At 36.1% G+C, this 22,318-nt stretch overlaps 1 protein-coding gene and 1 long non-coding RNA gene across 2 annotated transcripts; one reads left to right on the plus strand and one right to left on the minus strand.

Annotated features, from left to right (window-relative positions):
* Nucleotides 1-3,394: 3,394 nt before the first annotated feature.
* Nucleotides 3,395-6,805, plus strand: LOC108683093. The gene is made up of 4 exons (XR_007156840.1): nucleotides 3,395-3,516; nucleotides 4,706-4,831; nucleotides 5,918-5,979; nucleotides 6,452-6,805. It is a non-coding gene; the product is annotated as an uncharacterized LOC108683093 (long non-coding RNA).
* Nucleotides 6,806-11,712: 4,907 nt separating this feature from the next.
* LOC108683096 lies at nucleotides 11,713-21,816 on the minus strand. The gene is made up of 9 exons (XM_018172378.2): nucleotides 21,611-21,816; nucleotides 20,264-20,431; nucleotides 19,645-19,779; nucleotides 18,971-19,100; nucleotides 16,413-16,605; nucleotides 15,962-16,067; nucleotides 14,378-14,511; nucleotides 12,649-12,811; nucleotides 11,713-11,946 (listed from the first exon to the last, which is right to left on the minus strand). The coding sequence occupies exons 1-9, from the start codon at nucleotides 21,672-21,674 to the stop codon at nucleotides 11,870-11,872; spliced, it is 1,170 nt and encodes a 389-aa protein (XP_018027867.2). The 5' UTR covers nucleotides 21,675-21,816; the 3' UTR covers nucleotides 11,713-11,869.
* Nucleotides 21,817-22,318: the final 502 nt, after the last annotated feature.

Consider the following 22,318-nt stretch of genomic DNA (forward strand, 5'->3'; position numbering starts at 1 on the left):
CAGTTGCTCATTCTAAGCAGCACTGCGCATATTCTGTGTAAAGCAAATACGACATATCGATATAGGTACATATTGGGATGATATCGACACCTCTTCCCTGCGTGTAAACAGGCAAGGAGCGGCAACTCGCTCACGCGCATAACCAAGCTCAATCCGTAAGTCCTGAAGAATTATAACGGTGGTTATGTAAGGCGCCAAAAAAACTCGACTGTTAAAAAATTCTCGTTGCGCAGAAAGGTCTGTTAATACATTGTTGAATAATCGTGCATCGTAGCGGAGAGAATATCGAGCTGGATAAAAATGTTTCCACACGTTTTACACAGGATTAAGTTCATATAACGTAAAATTTATTCTTCAAATTTATTATAGGTATTATTTCAATATTAATGAGGTATCGACGGCTACTACTTATTATTATTGTCTTTGCGTGTAAAGGAACAGTATTTAACACTTCATCACCACTTACTCCGTGCCTCCGAAGATAGAGTCATAAGATAAGTATGAACATCTTCAAAAACAGACTAGACGAAGCTATGCAGGAGCATATGTTCAGTCTTAAAATGCCTAGCAAATTACGGAGCAGGCAATAAGTCCAGCAGCTATCTCAATCAATCGTCAGTTATGGAAAGATCGGGTTCCAAAGGCCAACTAGACGAAGCTATGCAGGAGCATATGTTCAGTCTTAAAATGCCTAGCAAATTACGGACCAGGCAATAAGTCCAGCAGCTATCTCAATCAATCGTCAGTTATGGAAAGATCGGGTTCCAAAGGCCGGATCCCTTGTGAATCAAGTCACGAAAAGTTCAAGAATCGGCAACAGGCCATGGGCCTATATTTTCAACGCCGACACTTCTATTCTATTCTATTCTATAAGTACCTGAGGTAGTAAAAAATCCTCCTATGAATGTCGGTGCATAGCTGGTCCCGTGCTGGTCCACACTCGCATAGTTTGCCAGGGCCAATGGCGTGGTCGCAACCGAAGTAGGAAGCACGGACAAATTTACCTAAAATACCGGGTAAATTCACCTTCTCCAATTTGGTAAAATTTAGAGAAGTCCATCGTGTCGCAAACGACACCACGAAGTCCAGCACGTGTCCACGCTCACGTCCAAGATCTTGACCCTGCTCATGCTAGGCTTCCAATAAAGGCTTTGCTTCATTAGATAAAAAAATATAACTCAGTACTCACTGCAGTGAGTAACAGAGCGCATTTTCTCGTCGACGAAAACGTGAAGTCACGGACGGACGGACAGACAGACATGGTGAGCACAATAGTGCATTTTTTCCATAAATGAGAAAGCGCTAAAACTGCAAGGGCTAGGCATGCACCATATCAAGGCGGCGTAACCATGCATTCACTGGCCGCAAAAGATGACGTAGCGGGACTAGCGCGGAGTTGCAGTAGCATTCTAGGAGTTGCAGTCAAAGAATCAGGCAACAAACTGGTGAAAATTCTTAAATATAGAGTGAATTAAAATATCAGAGATGAGATAAAAGGTTTCACTCATATTTTCAGGTTTAAGCTCCCTCAGATGTCACCTAAAATCAAATCAAGCACGGAGCAAGCTATGACGAAGCTACAGTATGACCCGAAATTAATGGTAATGAAAAATAAAACACGTAGCAATCTAATTATCCTGTCACTCTGAACATGTATACACGTATAATACGTGTATAACGTATTGCTTGAATGTTTTCGTAAAAGGTATACCAACAGGGCCCATTTGTGTAGAGTTGAACTGCATGTAATACTTTCTTACCGGGACCAAGCAGTTAAATTCACATACTGTACAGTCGTTCTGCTTCCAAATATGTTACATTTCCTGTCCCTCATGCAGTTACTGAATTTTTTTAGTATCCCGTTTAATGCACAGGAAATCCAGTTATAAGTATCGTTAGAAATGTTGCTACAGACATTGTAACCTTTAATTACCTTTAATACTGCATATGCTGCCAACAGAAACATCTTACACAGACTTGTGCACACCATCACATATGCGGTCACGTATACCAATTCAATTGCGACGTTCATCTTCAGGCACATGCTTTTTCGTAAACAACTGCAAATATAGATACATATGAGTGTGAAGTTACTTTTATTTTGCAGTTGCAAATGATGCCAATCATCGTACGCAAATGATGCTAATCATGCATTGCATGCGCTTCTACATATACTATCGCTTGCATTATTTGGTAAACTTTTTTACATAGTCTCGCAATTCGCGCGCTAAAAGGTGGTTTCAAGTTTGTAAATCACTAAATATCTTCTTGTGTCACTAGTGAATTGTCGTAAGTAAGTACCAGTAATCACTAGTGAATTGTCGTAAGTAAGTACTAGTAATCACTAGTGATGTGTCGTAAGTAAGTACTAGTAAGTGTCATAGTCGTACACACAGTCGTAAATGTAAACGATATGTAATTTAAAGTAAAAATCTGAAAACGAGAGTCTTTATTTGACAAATAAAAAAGGTATAAGCTTGGATAAGCTTATACATTTTTTATTTGCCAAATTTAATTTGTAAGAAGCACGTGGGGCCTGTAAATATATGAAGGCCTATGCAATATGCATTTCGTCTCGAAATAATAATTAAGCACAAAGTTGTATTTTTAGATTTGGAATAAAGAGACATTGAAAAATTGGGGTAAGTTTGATTGAAAAATGTGAAAACTGATATTAATTTGGTGAGTGTAACAATTATTCAGGAAATAATAAAGATTTTCCGTGAAATTTCAAGACGGGACTTAATGGGACTTTCATGCTGAAGGTGAATTTGAACGAGTTTTTCTTTACTAACCATAATTTTGTTTAAACGTTTTCCGCTGAGTTCTGAATGATTTAATGTAGCATGACGAGATTCGGAATAGCATGAATCTCGAATTCATCTCGAACACGAAGAAGAGGTTCTCGAGCGCCTGGTAGCTCATAATCCCAACAAGTCATGTGGACCAGACGGCTTCCATCCCAGATTGCTCAAAGAATTAGCATCCGTTCTGGCCGGCCCATTGACAGTATTCTTTCAAAAAACCTTGAACGAAGGAATTAAGCCGACCGCGTACTCTATGACCCACTGCAAATTTCTTTACTGCCACTTCTGATCCATGTTGCATAGCGGGTCTTCCTCCCAAGCAGATTATGCGGGCGGAGAAGTTAATTTCCTCGAGACCTTCTGCCGGCGTCAAGAAACGTCGGTACACGCGGCCCGTACGACAACAGTCGAACCCTGATCGTCGAACCCAACGTCGAACCCGCTTGGCACCCTCAAGGTCTATGATTTGAACTCAACTATTTTTGAAGTATATTTTAAAATATCGTTAATTCTTTCATGTACCTACCGTTGCCTGGCCCCCGATCATGGTGTCGCAATTAATCTAATAATGATTACTGTACAGCTACATCACAATAGACGAAGAGGCGCACAACCAGTGTGAATGCCAGTGTCGCATTCAGGAACAGGACTGTAACCCGGCAATTCAAGACTACAACTCTACCAACTGTCGCTGCGTCTGCAAAAATCAGTAAGTCTTTGGCGATCAGAAAGGTGCAAAATACGGTCTAGACCATCGAATTTGTTTCCATCTGGCAACTTATTAATATTGTTTAGCGTCCAACAAATAAATAATTTGTTTTTACTTCGCAAAGAAACGCATGATGTATTCAGGTTTCTCTTTGAATTCTTTGTCGTTTCTTGGTCTACGACCGTCCATGTGAGTCCTTACAGTTTCCAGCCTCATATGTGAAAAAATATTTCATCAAGATTTCCGTTGAAGTTAGCCGTGCAATGGAACACTGTACGGAATCAGTTCAGCTCAAACCTTAATCGATCAAGTTGATGAAGCCAAAAGGTAAACGACTAGGACTGATCAGACGCTCATATACGAGTACCTATAGATGCAGAAGCGATGAAACTGTTGTTTATCTCTGTCGTGCGTCCGAACCTAGCGTTTGGAAACACCGCGTGTTCATAAAAAAACTAGAAAATGACAAAAATTTAGTCGAGAGAGTTCAAAGACGTGCAACATGGATAATTCCGGGATTAAAAGGCAAATATTATGAAGAAAGATTAAAGATTATGAAGCTTCCATGACTGTTTTCGACGTCTGCGTGGTGACCTCATTGAGGTATATAAGTATATCCATGGTTTACGCAAGGTCTCAGTAGGAGTCCTAAAATTTTATACAAGAACAAAACCAGGGCCCAAGGCTATAAACTAAAAAAACTGCTTTGTAACACATCCATGCGACAACATTTCTTCTCGCTTCGAGTCGCCGACATGTGGAACAGCCTCCGTGATAGCATCGTTGACTCTCAGAGTATGAACGCCTTCAAGAACAGACTAGACGAAGCTATACAGGAGCATATGTTCAGTCTTGAATCGCTATAGCACCTTACGGGCCTGGCAATAAGTCCAGCAGCTATCTCAAACAATCGTCAGTTATGAAAAGATCGGGTTCATAAGGCCGGATCCCTTTTGGAATCAAGTCACGAAAAGTACAAGAATCGGCAACATGCCATATGCCTATTTCTACAGTGCCGACACTTCTATTCTATTCTTCTATTCTAATATCATAAGCAATTTAAAAATAGAAGCAGACAAATGAGTCTGATTCGAGTAAATGTAGGTTCAGAATAGCCCCCGAAGTGCTACTAAAAATGAACTAATTGTTTTTTTCGACATGATTTATATTTGTATCCTCACTCTTACAGGGATGAGCAGAGCAAGTGCAGCGATAAAAACCAAACACATTACTGGAGCGAAAAAGACTGCGCGTGCTACTGCTATACCGACGAAACCTGCAGCACCGGCCAGCGATACGATCACAATCTCTGCAGGTGAGACCAGGAGGAGTCACGTCTGCGGGAATGATAACTACATCTCTAGGTGAGAGGAAGTAGGATCAGGTCTTCAGAACTGATCGCTGGTAGTTTTGCCACGACAGAAAAGCTGAACACAACATCTGCAAGTTAGACCTTAAGATCCCCCCAGGCAACATACCCGGAGTGTTTAGGGACACACACCCAAGGCCATGCTGAAAGCGCCACCTTAATGACGGTGACTCCACTAGCGACCACTAGCCGTCCACTAGCGACACCGAGACATTATATCTATATGAGCTTCCCGGGGCTCGAACCCACGCCTAGCTCCTCCATCTCGGTGCCGCTCTACCGTCGAAGGGTAAAGGACGAAGACGAAGAAGGGTAAAGTCTACCTGACAGTAGATCATTCTTGCAGGTGAGACTGAGAGAATAGAACTATTCACGACAGTTGATTCCACCTGTAGAACGGGTTATAGGTGGGACTAACTGCGGGACCGGGTGATTCCCGAAGATCTCTGAGGAATGATCTCATTTGCTGCATTCATAATTAGCAATTCAAGTTCTGATACAACCTCTATAAATTCCAATCCATGGACAGAATTTCACTTAAACAATGCAGTTATCTAGAATACGTTCGAAACATAAATTCGACAGTCAGTAGAGAAGAGTGCCACAGACCACTTGTGAGGGGTAAGGTACTCTTAGAATACATTCATATTCTGCTCTCACAAATTTGTAGGTAATGGATGGTTAGAAGTAAAGCCACACATTTTGTGCGAAAGAATGCTAAACTCGAGTTGAATTGAAGCTATTTATTAGTTCGCGTTCATTAGTTAAACTAATTTTTTGGCCTCTTAGCCATGAATTGCAAAGATTTAAGAAGATGATGATCTAATTTTTATGATTTACAGTGATTTATCTTTTTCAGACTTATTCTTACATGTTAAATCTAAAACTTCAGGAAGCAAACATGGTTTTCAAAAAAATTCCGACAGGACATATTAATTTCTGTTTCGAATTTTCCTCAACCGAGATCTGTATTTGTGTCACATATCTGTAGTAGACCTTGACGTAATCACTCTTAATTATTTCTCTTCACAGATGCACGAATGTGAACTTTGCGGCTCGATTACGACTCTCTGAACTCCCATCGTTCGCTACCGGTGAGTCAAACCAGAGCAGATTTTCAACAGCGAAAATTAACAACATTTTCAACAGCGATAATTAACAACAGATTAAGTGTTGTCGATAACAACAGATTAAATAAATCGACAGATGATTAAGGAATTATTCTAATAATAGTTATCAAACTAAAAAATTACAAATTCCATACATGTTTACAAAGCTAACTCTGCTACGATTCGCATCTATGACTTAGAATAACAAAGGTTTAAATGACAGCATACAATCGTAAATTGGCTCGAGAGACTTGACGTGTCATGAACACGTGGAAAAAAAACCTACAGACTCACAGGACCCAACCTCAAGTTAATCAACTCAGTTCGTGTATAAATAAACATTGGTAGTATTGTATTGTGTGCTTATAAACTTTTGACATTTAATTTTAATTTACAAATTTTAATTTAAATATTTAAGTCCATGATACAGCCAAATAAAGTTAACTAATATTTCCAGGTCTGGACCGCCGGCCGGCCACTCGAGTGCCCATCACGTTCGGAGGGTGAAGTGCGACGCTCGTTAACTTCCCTGCGGATTTGTTTTGTTCTGACCAACTTACAAATATAAACAAATTATCTTTAATCAACAATGCTTGTAGCTTCTATGAGACCTGAATTGCAACATTATTGTCTATAATTAAATTCTGAAGTCAAACACACTCGTGACAAACGAGTACTTTCTGGGCATCGATATTTTAAAAATTTAGTACCTTAAATATTGCAATGACTTTAGAGAGTAGAGTAAGCTAAAATTTTCATCGTTTTATCTATGATTAAGGAAACTGGTCGGCCCTGAGTGTCGTCAAAGCAGCTGGACGCATGACTTCTATAGTAATATCCCAGCCGCACGCAAAATAATGTTAATTGGAAGAATCATTTCTATAGAAGCGCTGACTCACCAATTATAAAATATATACTCATTGCCATAAAGGACTCATAAAAAACTACCATATCAAAATTCTTATAACTCTCACATTTTCTTGCCCAATTTCAAATAGCAGATGTTTACGCATGGACAGTCATCGTAAAATTAAAATTAGGTCAATATGGACTATAGAGTTTTTTATTATTATAGACAAAAGATTTATATCATATTGACGTTTGCAGACGATTTGCAATAAGTAATAAATAAATCGACGATGAGCTCGCAACGTTAAGAATATTTTCGTATATTTTAACGCGAATTACTGAGACTTTCGTCTATAAAAGTTACACGAAGTTGGATTATTTTGTATGCAAATGGTAGCGTTAAGCTTAAGAATATAAAATCATTATATGAAACCTATGCATTTTTATATCATTTTAGCTTAGATACTCCTTTAGTTATTATGTTAACGATAGGAACAATGTGCGCTATTCATTTAATATAGGTTGTAAATAAATGACGCTTTGCAGAAACACGGCAACTTCAATCATCCCTAATGATTATCTTCAATATTCACGAGTTGAAATTGTGTACAGTGGATAATTAAAATATTCCCTGATCTGATAAAAATCTTGATAAAGGTGAAGTTGAAGGTCAGTTCTAACCGATGAGAAAATCTCGACGATTTGAAGTCCTATTTTATATTTTGTGAGACTGCGTTTGAATTATTGGTATGAAACATTTTTAAATTTATAAGAGTACTAAAGTGCTTCTGAAGAGAAGTGATATTAATGAAGAGAGAAAAAAATTGCCGCTACTTTTCCCGTTTATTGTCTTTCAAATAACGTAAGGAAAAAAATATTGTGGAAATTTTGCATTGCGATAACTACGCCACCATAAATTTGTGATGAAATATGCGTGTTTTGTTTCCAAATGTGACTGAAGGCGATTAATTATATTATTTAAAAAAGTAGAGTCATCGTCCAGTCAGCATTTCTTGCTTTTCCGTAAACCTTCTCTGTCGTGCTAGTAGAAACGTTGCTGTTTCTGTTCCCTTCCAACAATTTCTTTCTTCAATTACACAGTTGATCATTTTCATTGCCGACAAGTCGTCTTGAGATGATCATGTATAGTTTTTTTTTAATTCAAGGTTATTAAACTGAATTAAAAATTTACCTTCTTCTCAAGAGATGAACCGATGAGATTTAATCAAATGAACAATATGTAATTTTCACATTTTCACTTGATTAATACTCACCAATTCGTTTCACTCACCACATTCGACTCACCAGTGCAGTGTCGTGTATTGCATGAAGTTGTATGAAGCAGTGCAGTGTCGTGTATTGAATGAAGTTGTATGAAGAACTCCCGATGCTAGCCTCGTCGTCATACCGAATGATGCTAGCCAGAAACTCATCCCAGTCTTTTTTATTTAATAAAGATCGGATACGAAAATCAATAGAACAGTAGATATTTTTTCTTTGAAAATATAATAAACATTACCTGTGATTTTTAACTGAACTTAATTATTTTCAATACTGATATTTTATCAGAAGATATACACTCAAATTGTGAATAGAAATTTAACGAAGATACGCATATAGAATTAATTAATATTAGTATAGGCTGGCAGAATTTCTTCTCTTAAGCAAGTTTTGTTAAAGACCAGAGAATTAGTTTTATTTATTAGCTTCTTGTTAGTTTTTTCAATATGAATCTTTATTGAAATTAAAGAATGAAAATAAAATTGACATNTGAAGCAGTGCAGTGTCGTGTATTGCATGAAGTTGTATGAAGCAGTGCAGTGTCGTGTATTGCATGAAGTTGTATAAAGCAGTGCAGTGTCGTGTATTGCATGAAGTTGTATGCAGCACACCCGACGCTAGCCTCGTCGTCATACCGAATGATACTAGCCAGAAACTCTTCCCAGTTTGATACGTTCTGTTTTCAGCACAATATTAAAAACCAATGTAAGTAATAATTTAATAAAGATCGGATACGAAAATCAACTGGACAGTAGAGATTTTTTCTTTGAAAATATAATAAACATTATCTGTGATTTTTAACTGAACTTAATTATTTAATTTATTTCCAATACTGATATTTTATTAGAAGATATACACTCAAATTGTGAATAAAAATTCAACGAAGATACGCATATGGAACTAATTAATAGCAGACATGAATCAAGATTAAATAGCATTAGATTATGATCATACGGGACCTATACAGAGCCCATGTCAATCATAAACATCATCGCCGGAATTTCTGTTTTCCAAACGTAATTTTTAAATAAATACGCCTAACGTTAAGAAATGCTTCTGCCTAGCGTTAAGAAATAACGAAGATTTCTAACGTTAATAGAAGAAGTTAATCTAACGTTAAGAAATTCTTCTATTGAAAAAGCAATTCTTTACATTTGTTTTAGATGTGATATTAAGATTATTCTTTTGTTTTATTTCGAATAGTTGTAATAAATACTAATAAATCGAAAAAAATTGTAAATGCTTGTTCCAAATCTAATGTATTTAATTCAAATCGATATATTGATTTTGACACGTCTCTTGCGAACAATCCATACGAATTGACTACGAGAAATTAATTAAATTTATCCTGTTCTGTTTAATCACCAAAACGCAAGTGAAAGTTCTCCGTAATAGACCTGCCGGGAGCCGCTCTTTAATTCATCAGTATATACATATAGGTTCTTCCTCATACCTAGCCGCTCTTTTTCATCAGTATAAGTTCTTCATCATACCTCGCAGCTCTTTTATTCATCAGTATAAGTTCCTCCTCATACCTCGCAGCTCTTTAATTCGTCAGTATATACATATAGGTTCTTCCTCTTACCTAGCCGCTCTTTTTCATCAGTATAAGTTCTTCCTCATACCTCGCAGCTCTTTAATTCATCAGTATAAGTTCTTCCTCATACCTCGCAGCTGTTTTATTCATCAGTATAAGTTCTTCCTCATACCTCGCAGCTGTTTTATTCATCAGTATAAGTTCTTCCTCATACCTCGCAGCTCTTTAATTCATCAGTATAAGTTCTTCCTCATACCTCGCAGCTCTTTTATTCGTCAGTATAAGTTCTTCCTCATACCTCGCAGCTCTCTTTTTCATCAGTATAAGTTCTTCCTCATACCTCGCAGCTCTTTTATTCGTCAGTATAAGTTCTTCCTCATACCTCGCAGCTCTTTAATTCATCAGTAAAGGCATTCTCAGTCAGTAGCCAGGGCGTGTAATGTTTATTAAGATGTAATGTACAATTGAGTTCTGCGAAAAAGGATCAAAATTTACTATGTAGGTATAATTAATATATGATGATGTTTCGAACTAAACACTTAAAAATAAACAAAATTTAGGATAATGACCGGCACCTCTTTTCGAAATCATAGACTGAAGCTAACGTTGAAATTTCTGCATGTTCGAGGCGTAAGCTGTGCATACAAACCTAATGAAATTATAAAATAATTGCAATGGAATTGTAATTAAGGTCAACTATTTATTTCGTGAACAAATTTTTCGAGAGAAAAAGATTACGTATTGAGCTTTGTCAGCAGTGAAGGTAATAATGATATTTAGTCACTTAGAACGAAATAATGTTGATTGTCATGATATCAAGACAACATGGACGGACCAAGTTATAAATCGTGGACACGGAAACAACTAAGAAACTAACAATTCAGCGAAACCAACGCTATGATTAATTAATTAAGTAGCCTTGCTGCTCTATTTTCATTAAGCTGTTCTACACGTTAAACTAAATAAGCTGTTCTACGACCATTTAGTAGCACGCCGGATTTCTCCGATGTACCTGTTAATAAATTGCAACAAAAGCGCTTAAAGCAAACATGAATCAAAATTGGGTCAAGAACACCTTGAGAAATAAGTGAAATTTTTCCAAAAAAAGGAAGCACTTATACTCAACCATTTTGCCTCAACAAAAGTAGCATATCACCACTACGTGAAAAAAGTGTGGCTTTATTTGGACAATGTGACCCATTTATTTATTCAGAGTATACAGGTGTGATATTATACACAGGATGTCCTCTATAAACCACTATATACAATGGTTAGTTAAGCGGATGAATGGCTAATGTTCGAGATAATATAATGTAATCTCCAATTGACGTCACTCTTATCGGGACTTTTATGAGTCGGAAAAAAACGTGTGTGCCGACCCATATGTTCCTAACGATGATGTCAGCAGGTGTCAAGAGGGTAGTAGAGGTGTCAAGAAGTAGTAGAGGTGTCAAGAGGGTGGTAGAGGTGTCAAGAGGGTAGTTGAGGTGTCAAGAGGGTAGTAGAGGNAACAATGTATCCATTTAAAACAATAAATATTTACAGAGCAACTCATCATTGGAAACATCAATGCGAAGCGCAATGTGATAAGGAATGTGTTATGAATTCTAACTATTATTTGTATATACTCGTCTGAACGTGTATTGCACATGTTCTGCAGTGATGGAACACGGTCACCTCATGTTCTTTGTTACAATGGAGAACATTTCTTGAAATCGTCAAGCGTAATACAAGCACCTGTCATTCTAATTACCTTTAGACTGGAAAGTGTGCAAAATTAATTTTTTTAATATCAATAATATTATTTTAGGTATCAGTAACTTGCTGATAATAAATGACGACTATAATTGGAAAACCTCTTCTATTGGTCGTGGTCTGGAGAAGTTTAGAAAAGGAATTATTTATATGTTTAATTTACGTTTATTTACAAATAACCGACCCTGCCATTGGTCACAAAAATTAAAGGTTAAACGACTGGTTTTCTTGATATCATCTTCACGATTTCATGACCATTTAAATATAGTGCAACATTTTTCATTACTGATACATCATGTCAAAATTTATGGATTATTTTATTTAACTGTCTAGTTATAATGAATACTGCTTGTCTAATGATGAACAACTCTCTTGCTTGATGAGTTTCAACATCAAAAACTACTTTGTAACTCTCGCTGCAGATAACTTCTTCAGAAGTTGCCGCCGTGGTCGCTACCTGACGTAGAACCGCTGCAATGCTAGCGCCAGCCCCAGGAGGGAGGCGCTTGGAACGCTTGAGCTACAGACACCTGGTAAAATATTATTAATTGATGGAATGTAATATAGTAGTTTGCAATAACTTAACTGTAAATATTAATATGTGATCAGGGTTGTAAATACTATATCTTTCGATTGGATAAGGATTGTGTTGCTTGGGTATGAAAACAATGAAACGCTAGTTTGGGTCTTGTTTGAGTTTCGGATCGTTCAATTGAATATTATACATGTGCATGTGACTATTAGTATGTAGTTGTCCAGACGCTTTTATTTGCTCCAAATTTTGTTGAAGGCCAAGGAGTTACTTTTAATAACGTTTTTATCAGTAACATTTTGTGTTTCTCAGGGTTTCAGTTTAATTTCCTGATTCAATTAAACACGAATTTGGGGTTGAAAACAAAAATTGAAGGTTTACAATGGCCATTTTATGCTCTTGATACGACGTAACTAACAATAATTTTTCATATTAATGACGAACAATATGTTTGCAGCGTTATAAAGTGTGATTTCAGGATGAATAGGTACTAATACTAGGTATTATTTGAGATAAAAACTCAAGAATAAGATATGGATTACTGCGAAAAAATTTACCATGATCCCCAACAAATCGGCATGTTTTTAAATTGATATCTGTAGCGCTTTTTTCATTTCATATTGTAACACTCATTACACTAATTAGAAATTGCATCGCTTATTAATTATTGGATAAATTACTCATTGTAATGACTTATTACCGTTAGGACCTGTTGATAATAAGTCACGAGGGCACGACTTATTGAAGTTCCCGATGTAGACGTCGTATTCGGCAAGAAGTTGTTCCCCAGCCTGCAGCTTCCAGACATTGTCTCGGCAGACCAGCGTGCGAGAGTCGTGCGACTTGTCGCACAGCAGAGTCGCCTGCGTGGAAGCAATCAAACGTATACGTATAGTATAAAGTAAATATATATATATTAATTTATGTTGTGTTTCGTTAAGAATATATAATATTCTTATTTTCACACATGCTGTATTTAAACCTGCCGCTGCTTGTCACTCGTTTATAGAAAAAATAATAATAGCTTACACAAATAGAATGGTCAGCCACATTTACAGCACGCATTCAAATGATCAGAAATTAACATTAACCGTTCATTATGTTGTAGCGGGCCAGCTTTGGCCATGCTATTAGTTTCTTCAGCCGCCGCACCTCTCTAACGAAGACCGACGATAAAAAGTATGCGTAGATTGTCTAGGGAAACAGCAGAATGCTAGTAGGCAGCCTACCTTTACCTGACTTACCACACTTTGTAATGACTGTAAATAACTGTAGTTAATGTCCATATAATGTCTGTGTTCGTAAACCTAGATGCATTTAGTGATAGTCCTGTGTAGTGGATGCCAGTTTTCCATGAAATTTAAGTAAACCTTATGGCCTTTGTAAATTTGCTGAACCGGTTTTCATTCATACTCGTACGTTAGGGCCCGGTTGCAGAGACCCAGTAACTTTGTATATGGAGCGTAGTTATCCCGCTACAATGTCACCGTCGATATTTTAGCAATAGCGAAAAATAAATCTTAATGATGGTAATCAATAATCAATGTGAAGCATACCGTGAGATTAGACAGGCGATTTGAGCTGTAGATTTTGCCGGCGCAGTTTTCAGAGAAGGCGGAGAATTTCAGTGACAGTCCATCAGTGATGTAGCGCTTAGGTACTTCTACCAGGCAGGCATCTGAATAGTCTGTTAAATGAAATGGATGAATCAAATCAAAGAAAGTTTTTTTCGCTGATTAAATTAATTAATTATAATATGCCTTATATTATTAGGGTTATGACAATTATGACGATGATTAGGGTTATGACGATTATGACGATGATTAGGGTTATGACGATTATGATAATTTCGTTGACGATTTTTAAGTCGTTGTAACATGATGATGCAGCAATTTTATTGGAAAATACATAGTTTCTCGATTTGAAAGTAAATAGAGCTTGGGAGTATTTTAGATAATTATGAAATATTCCAGAATATTTTGAAATATTTTTGGAATACAGCGACCTTCCGGGAGGGAGGTAAGACAAAAATAATATTTTATCTATCAACATCCAAAATTTGCACAAAATCTCTATGGTGCGGGAGTCGTGCGTCTTGTCGCACAGCAGAGTCGCCTGTGTGGAAACAATCAAACGTGTACATATTAAACAGAGTAATGGCATATATTAATTTATGTTGTGTTGTATTAATAGTACCTATACAATATTTTTATTTTCACACAAGCTGTATTTAAACCTACCGCTGCTTGCCACTCGTATATAGAAAAAAAATAATGACTTACAAAAATTTAGTGGTTAGCCACATTTCCAGCACGCATTCAAATGATGAGAAATTAATATTAACTGTGCATAATGTCACCGTTGATATTTTGTCAATTTTAAAACTGAAATTTGAATGATGGGCAATCAATAATCAATATGAAGCATACCGTGAGATTAGATATGCGATCTGAGCTGTAGATTTTGCCGGCGCAGTCTTGGGTGAAGGATGAGAATTTCAGTGACACTCCGTCAGCGATGTAGCGCTTGGGCACTTTTTCCAGGCAGACATCAGTGCCAGACACTTTTTCCAGGCAATTAAATGGATGAATTAAATCAAAGAAAGTTTTTTGATTTAATTTAATTTAAATTAATTAATTATAATATGCAATAGACGCATTTTATTATTATGGTGACTATTGACGGCGATATGACGATTTTCGTCGACGATTTTTAAATCGTTGTAACTAGATGCAGCAATTTTATTGGAAAACAAATAATTTTTTCCAAACGGAGTTTGAAAGTATTTTTAAAAACTATGAAGTATTTCTGAATATTTTAAAGCATTTCTGGGGCACAGGAATTTTGCAGAAGGGAGGTAGGACAAAAATATTTCAGCTCTCAATAATCCAAATTTGCACAAATAATAAACGGTACAAATGGAACGGAAATTGCAACTTATCACTATTATTTAATTAATATTAATAAATAATATTGAAGAATAAATATTTAATAATAGTAACAGTAATAAATAAATATTAATACTATTAATTATTCATTTTCATCGTTGATAATTCTCGATTCCCGTCACATTTGGCAAAATGTCATTGTTCAGCATTTCAATAATCCCAATAAATGATGGAAATCCACGGTGAATCGTGATATTCGTAGATTTCGGCAATGAAATCTTCAATGAATTTTAGTGTTTCCAACTGCAGCAAATTATTTTGAAATATACGTGCAGGTTATGGTCGTATCTTGTTGCTGTTTGAAGAGAATTTCTTTTAAAGTAATTTTCTTCATCATTCACAAAACATGATTGAATTACTCTTAAAAATTCCTACATAAAGCTATTCTAAGCTATTAGTCACCTGCTTCTATCGTTGAGATAGCGACGGAACACTCAACGTGAAGCTGGTCTAACATTTTCCTTGCCACATCATACACCTTTGTCTCCTAATTAAAAATCTATTCTGTGCAGCGCAGTCTAAATTTTCCAATTCGAATTACTATTTGCAAGTTATTATTTGCCAATTGTTCATTTAAATTCATATTAGTATTAATATTCATGGTCTAACTTGAATACCATTAAATATTGTTTTCAACACGGAGGTTATTCAAGGTGCGTTTGCTAATAAAACGTGTAAGGAATAATCGGAAAATTATAAAATGTTAGTTGATATTTACCTGTCGAACTGTTTTAAACTTATGAACGTAAACCGAAAACCATATCGTTCATAAGCGTTCAGCTTTGAATCTTGCCTACCAAATCCTGGACTAATTTCAGCTCGTCACATTTTAAGAGAAATCTTATCGTAAAGGTAAACCGAATTTTTGTTTCTCTACCTTTTTTCGTTACCTTTTGCTGACGGCTTCCGCCTTGTGCTGCTCTCAATTGCTCAAAAATTCCTTTACGGAGCCTAAACTTACTTTGCGCTAGCTAGATGATTGTAACACGATATTTGAGCAATTTGATTTTTATAGTAAAATTGTCTATAATATAATTCAAATAGACTTGTAGTTGTATCACTCACGCTCCTCCCAGTGATAGGCAGAGAATCTTGATTGTGGATACCAATTTCCTCTTGGAGAATGAAAGCCGAAGGTGCAGAGAAGGGAGGCGTTTAGGTCGTTGGGGAACTAGGAAAATTTTGTACAATTATGCCGAGTAAGAAGCAGAGCTTTTCATAACTTATTTATCAATTATGACGTTATGAGGAGAAAATATTGATATAAACTTGAAAGCTCAACCTTGAATATTCTTGAAAATGAACCTTTTAGAATACTTATGAATATTACTGAACCTTTTTGAATACTTATGAATACTACCCATGATTCGATAAGGTTAAGGCAGCAAAAGCTTTTAGATTGGGTTTAGTAGTGCCTCTCATATAAAAATTGTGATTTTCAGTAATGTATTTTTCAATAATCTTAGAACTATTAAGGATGTTTAAGCCTAATACACTATACTGTTTCATTACTTACGATAAAAAGTTTTTCGTTAAGTTGGAATCGGATCCGACCGGTACTGTCAACCAATTCGTCAAATTCTCTGCGGTCGGATGAGTACGACATCTTGACGCTTCGAAAATTCGAGCTTCGTTGTAAGGCAGATGCTTCCGTAATGCTAGATGGGGTCACCGGGTCCGGTGCTTCCAACCAACGTTCACGGCCTAATGTGGCGTCAAAANAGCCACATTTCCAGCACGCATTCAAATGATGAGAAATTAATATTAACTGTGCATAATGTCACCGTTGATATTTTGTCAATTTTAAAACTGAAATTTGAATGATGGGCAATCAATAATCAATATGAAGCATACCGTGAGATTAGATATGCGATCTGAGCTGTAGATTTTGCCGGCGCAGTCTTGGGTGAAGGATGAGAATTTCAGTGACACTCCGTCAGCGATGTAGCGCTTGGGCACTTTTTCCAGGCAGACATCAGTGCCAGACACTTTTTCCAGGCAATTAAATGGATGAATTAAATCAAAGAATGTTTTTTGTCATGCGTTAAATTAATTAATTATAATATGCAATAAACGCCTTTTATTATTATGGTGACTATTGAAGGCGCTATGACGATTTTCGTCGACGATTCTAAAATTGTAAATAGATGCAGCAATTTTATTGAAAAACAAATAATTTTTTCTAAATGGAGTTTGAAAGTATTTTAAAAAACTATGAAGAATATTTTAAAACTATCCTGAAAAACTGACTATCTTTAAAAACTATCCTGAATATTTTAAAGCATTTCTGGGGCACAGGAATTTTGCAGAAGGGAGGTAGGACAAAAATATTTCAGCTCGGTACAAATGGAAGGGAAATTGCAACTTATCACTGTTATTTAATTAATATTAATTAATAATATTGAAGAATAATTATTTACTAAGAATATTTAATAATAGTAACAGTAATAAATAAATATTAATAATATCAATTATTCATTTTCATCGTTGATAATTCTCGATTCCTGTCACAATTTTCAAAATGTCATTGTTCAGCATTTCAATAATCCCAATAAATGATGGAAATCTACGGTGAATCGTGATATTCGTAGATTTCGGCAATGAAATCTTCAATGAATTTTAGTGTTTCCAACTGCAGCAAATTATTTTGAAATATCCGTGGCGGTTAAGGTCGTATCTTATAGCTGTATGTAGAGAATTTCTTTTAAAGTAATTTTCTTCATCATTCACAAAACATGATTGAATTACTCTTAAAAATTCCTACATAAAGCTATTCTAAGCTATTAGTCACCTGCTTCTATCGTTGAGATAGCGACGGAACACTCAACGTGAAGCTGGTCTAACATTTTCCTTGCCACATCATACACCTTTGTCTCCTAATTAAAAATCTATTCTGTGCAGCGCAGTCTAAATTTTCCAATTCGAATTACTATTTGCAAGTTATTATTTGCCAATTGTTCATTTAAATTCATATTAGTATTAATATTCATGGTCTAACTTGAATACCATTAAATATTGTTTTCAACACGGAGGTTATTCAAGGTGCGTTTGCTAATAAAACGTGTAAGGAATAATCGGAAAATTATAAAATGTTAGTTGATATTTACCTGTCGAACTGTTTTAAACTTATGAACGTAAACCGAAAACCATATCGTTCATAAGCGTTCAGCTTTGAATCTTGCCTACCAAATCCTGGACTAATTTCAGCTCGTCACATTTTAAGAGAAATCTTATCGTAAAGGTAAACCGAATTTTTGTTTCTCTACCTTTTTTCGTTACCTTTTGCTGACGGCTTCCGCCTTGTGCTGCTCTCAATTGCTCAAAAATTCCTTTACGGAGCCTAAACTTACTTTGCGCTAGCTAGATGATTGTAACACGATATTTGAGCAATTTGATTTTTATAGTAAAATTGTCTATAATATAATTCAAATAGACTTGTAGTTGTATCACTCACGCTCCTCCCAGTGATAGGCAGAGAATCTTGATTGTGGATACCAATTTCCTCTTGGAGAATGAAAGCCGAAGGTGCAGAGAAGGGAGGCGTTTAGGTCGTTGGGGAACTAGGAAAATTTTGTACAATTATGCCGAGTAAGAAGCAGAGCTTTTCATAACTTATTTATCAATTATGACGTTATGAGGAGAAAATATTGATATAAACTGGAGCTCAACCTTTAATATTATTGGAAACGAACCTTTTTGAATACTTCCACGATTCGATAAGGTTAAAAGGCAGCAAGAGCTATTAGATTAGGTTTAGTTGTGCCTCTCATATAAGAATTGAGAATTCTAGTGATGTATTTTGCAATAATCTTTGAACTATTAAGGATGTTTAAGCCTAATACACTTATTACACTTTTACACTATACTGCTTCATTACTTACACTTAAAAGTTTTTCTTTAAGTTGGAATCGGATACGTCCGGTACTGTCAACTAATTCTTCAAATTCTCCGCGGTCGGATGAGTACGACATCTTGACACTTCGAAAATTCGAGCTTCGTTGTAAAGCAGATGCTTCCATAATGCTAGATGGGGTCACCGGGTCCGGTGCTTCCAACCAACGTTCACTGCCTAATGTGGCGTCAAAATACCTTATCCCACAAAATGCTGATCCTCTGGGGTAGGCGAATGGAGACTTGTATGAAAATACGTAAGAACAATTGTTTGAGGAGATCGAATGGTAATCGTATTCGTTCAAGTTTATATCTGTTGATGAGAAAGAAAATTCATGTTGTTTAAACTGTGATAACTTTCCCTGAAAATATATTGATGAGCACAATCACATATAAGATTGTATGAAACGAGACAAAAAGAAAGATCAATATTAATAAACTAAATACATTACACAAGGCAATGGGCATTAAAAACTATTTATTCAATTTCATAATAATTGATAACGAATTGAGGAAAGCAGGGGTGCCAGAGTGGCTCAATTCACCAGTTTCACCATTTTAATAGAAAATAAATTCAAAATGTAACAAAAAAATTCTCGCAACAGCGCAATAATGGGTATTAAAAATTGTACATTCAATTTCACAATTATAGGTTACGAATTGAATAAATGGGACGTGCGTAAGTGGGTGAGTTTAATGATTCGATTCAGCGCAGGCGTAGCGCCGGGATGACCCTCACAGTAGCCCATGCAAACGCTCACGCATTTCTGTCAATTTGGTAAGGCAGCCACGTTTTCATAACTAAAGAGTAAAGACAAGGCAATAAGGATGAACTTAAGGATAACTATTACCATTACCTATTACGAAGAGTTCAAATTTGAGGGTATCCGTGCCAGCGCTGGTGCGCACCGTGCAACTGTAGATGCCGTACGACTCCCGGGAGGGGGCGGGGATAGGGTAAAAGTCTGACGTTACTTCCCCGGCCGTCACATCTGCTTGAATTTCGGTAATATTCAGAGAAAGTTTTTTCTCAGAATGTATTTTTGATGAGTGATGACAAAGGCTTTGTGTAAGCATGTGGTGAGAACCTTTATGATCAGAATATATTTTTAACGAATGACGAACAAGCTTATGTGTAAGTGCGTGTTAGGCACAAGGAAAAGAAGATTGAGTTGGTATCATTTGATATGCGGATGCAAGGGCCTCAAGTATCAAGTTCTATTTACATTTAAAATAAAAATTAATCTGTTCAATTTACTTGGTTTTTATTATACGTCCATAACATGTCAGTTCACGCACCACAACCAGCTCAGCCACACTGCATCACCATCCCCACGAGCCCGGAATTCTACTCCACGTTCTCAGAATTAACAATTCTGAGCATGAAATGTATAAATATTAAACATCAATAATTAGTAAATATTAATAAGCAATACTTTTTAATAAGTAATAAACATTTTTAAATATTTTTCGTACTCGGTGTAGAACTTTTAAGCATTCGGCCCCCGAGCACCCACACGACCTCCTCCAAGATCTCGCCCTGGTCCAGGATAAATCGACACTCCAAGGCAGTGTCGTTAGCGGGGAGGTAAAGTGCGTCGCTTCCGTTCAGACGCACTTCTACGATGGACACCGACTGACCGCCTGGAATAAATGACAGGGCACTTTGAATTAAATGTTATATATGAAATAGAAATTGGTAAGTTTTTTATGATGGTTTGGAGGTGCATTCTGAGTTGTGCAAAATGGTTGGCCTTGAAATTAGATGAACAGAGATAAAGAAGCTGGCTCATGAATGAGATGATTTCATGTTATCTTGATGAGTCATGCAGGATTATCAAAGTCCACTTGAAACTCTGTTCAAAATTATTTTGAAGCGTATTGGTGAAAAATTTCATTAAGATATATCTGTAAAAAGCACAAGTTTTTTTACAGATATTTCACTTTTTTACAGATAAAAAAGTTATCTGCGCAATTATTGTAGAGAGTTTAGAAGCATGTGATCATAGCCAGGTAACCACTTGATTGTACTGCATAAAATTCAAATTGGAACTATTTTTTTACATGCGACTTTTTTGGGCATTAAAATTGGAACCACTTTTCAACTTCAAAAAATCGAAACGCACAGAAGACACGCTACTGCTAGGGAGAATCAAAATTTTTAAATTTCGTACAGCATTATCTCCTTATTCCAATAAAGTTTTCTTTGCCGTGGTTTGCATGCCGAATTGGAAGGTGCGGTCGATCATACGAACCCCTAGAGTGTGTTTCACATTTATTACTTTATTGCATAACCAAATTTTATTATTATAACAGCTTATCAATTTTTATGATATGAATGAATAATAACTTGTATTGTATACTTTTTATTGCTAGTTCCTCTCCTATAAGGTTCGATGTGAACCCCACCGGTTCCGACAGCATAAAAGTTAGTTAAAAAGCGTGATGCACATTAAAGGCTTATAATTCAATATATCTATAGAAATACGCCCTTGTCAGTTGTGCGTGGTGCAGCGAAAAGTAATAAAACAATTACTTCATCATATAACTTATAACTATTTCCTGCCTGATAAGAATAAGAAAAATGTCACTTATTCATGCCATTATTCGTAGTGAATGGAGAAGCAAACAGTGTTCATCATTTCATTTTTAATTAATTTTACTAAACCTCTCAAGGAGCACGAGAAATTGAACTTACAGTGACAAAAGATTCAATTTTTCATAATGCGCGATAAAGCGAACAGTTATGATACGGCACTTACTCAAGAAATATACTCATATGAAACATGCTTTCATGTGGAATATGTTCATATGGAAACTCACCGGACGGAAAGAGTAGTATCAGTGATGCGACGGACGCTAGGATAGCTCCTGCAGGATTCGCCATCGGTTAGGAATGACTTGATTTATGTACGCTCGATGTTTTCTTTACACAAAAATTATCCTATAAGACTAGAAACTGGCAACCATGAAACGACGTACAGGAAATAAAGCCTGGAAAGACATAATTATTTTCATTGTAACTGTTTTATATGTTCGGTAAAATTTACATTTTTAAATTCAGTGCATTTTGCATTCTGTATAACTGCCATAGAATAATTACTTAATCATCCCCAGGCTGTCGTATACGAGTATCTTTATAACTGCATTGCGTATAATATATTGATTACGACCGTGGTGACGCATGTGTATTTTTTAACGTTTGCGTCACTTCCTGCTGATACAGCGTCATCTGAAGTAACGCGCAGCAGAGGTGTATTTATTATGAATTTTATCAGGAAATTCAAGATGTTGTAGAGATATTACCGGAATAGGGATAGTGAATTATAGGGATATTATCAGAATAGGGAGAGTTTTTATATGGATGTCATCAGAATAGAAATAATGCATTATAGATATGTTATCAGAATAGGAATAGTTTAATGCGGTGATATTATCAGAATAGGATTATTTTATTATAGGGGTATTATCACAATAGGGATAGAGTATTAAAACATGGATATGTTCAGAATGGGAATATTTTATTAAAGG

This window comes from Hyalella azteca, unplaced genomic scaffold (genome assembly GCF_000764305.2).
Source record: "Hyalella azteca isolate HAZT.00-mixed unplaced genomic scaffold, Hazt_2.0.2 contig8537, whole genome shotgun sequence".
Classification (NCBI taxonomy): domain Eukaryota; kingdom Metazoa; phylum Arthropoda; class Malacostraca; order Amphipoda; family Hyalellidae; genus Hyalella; species Hyalella azteca.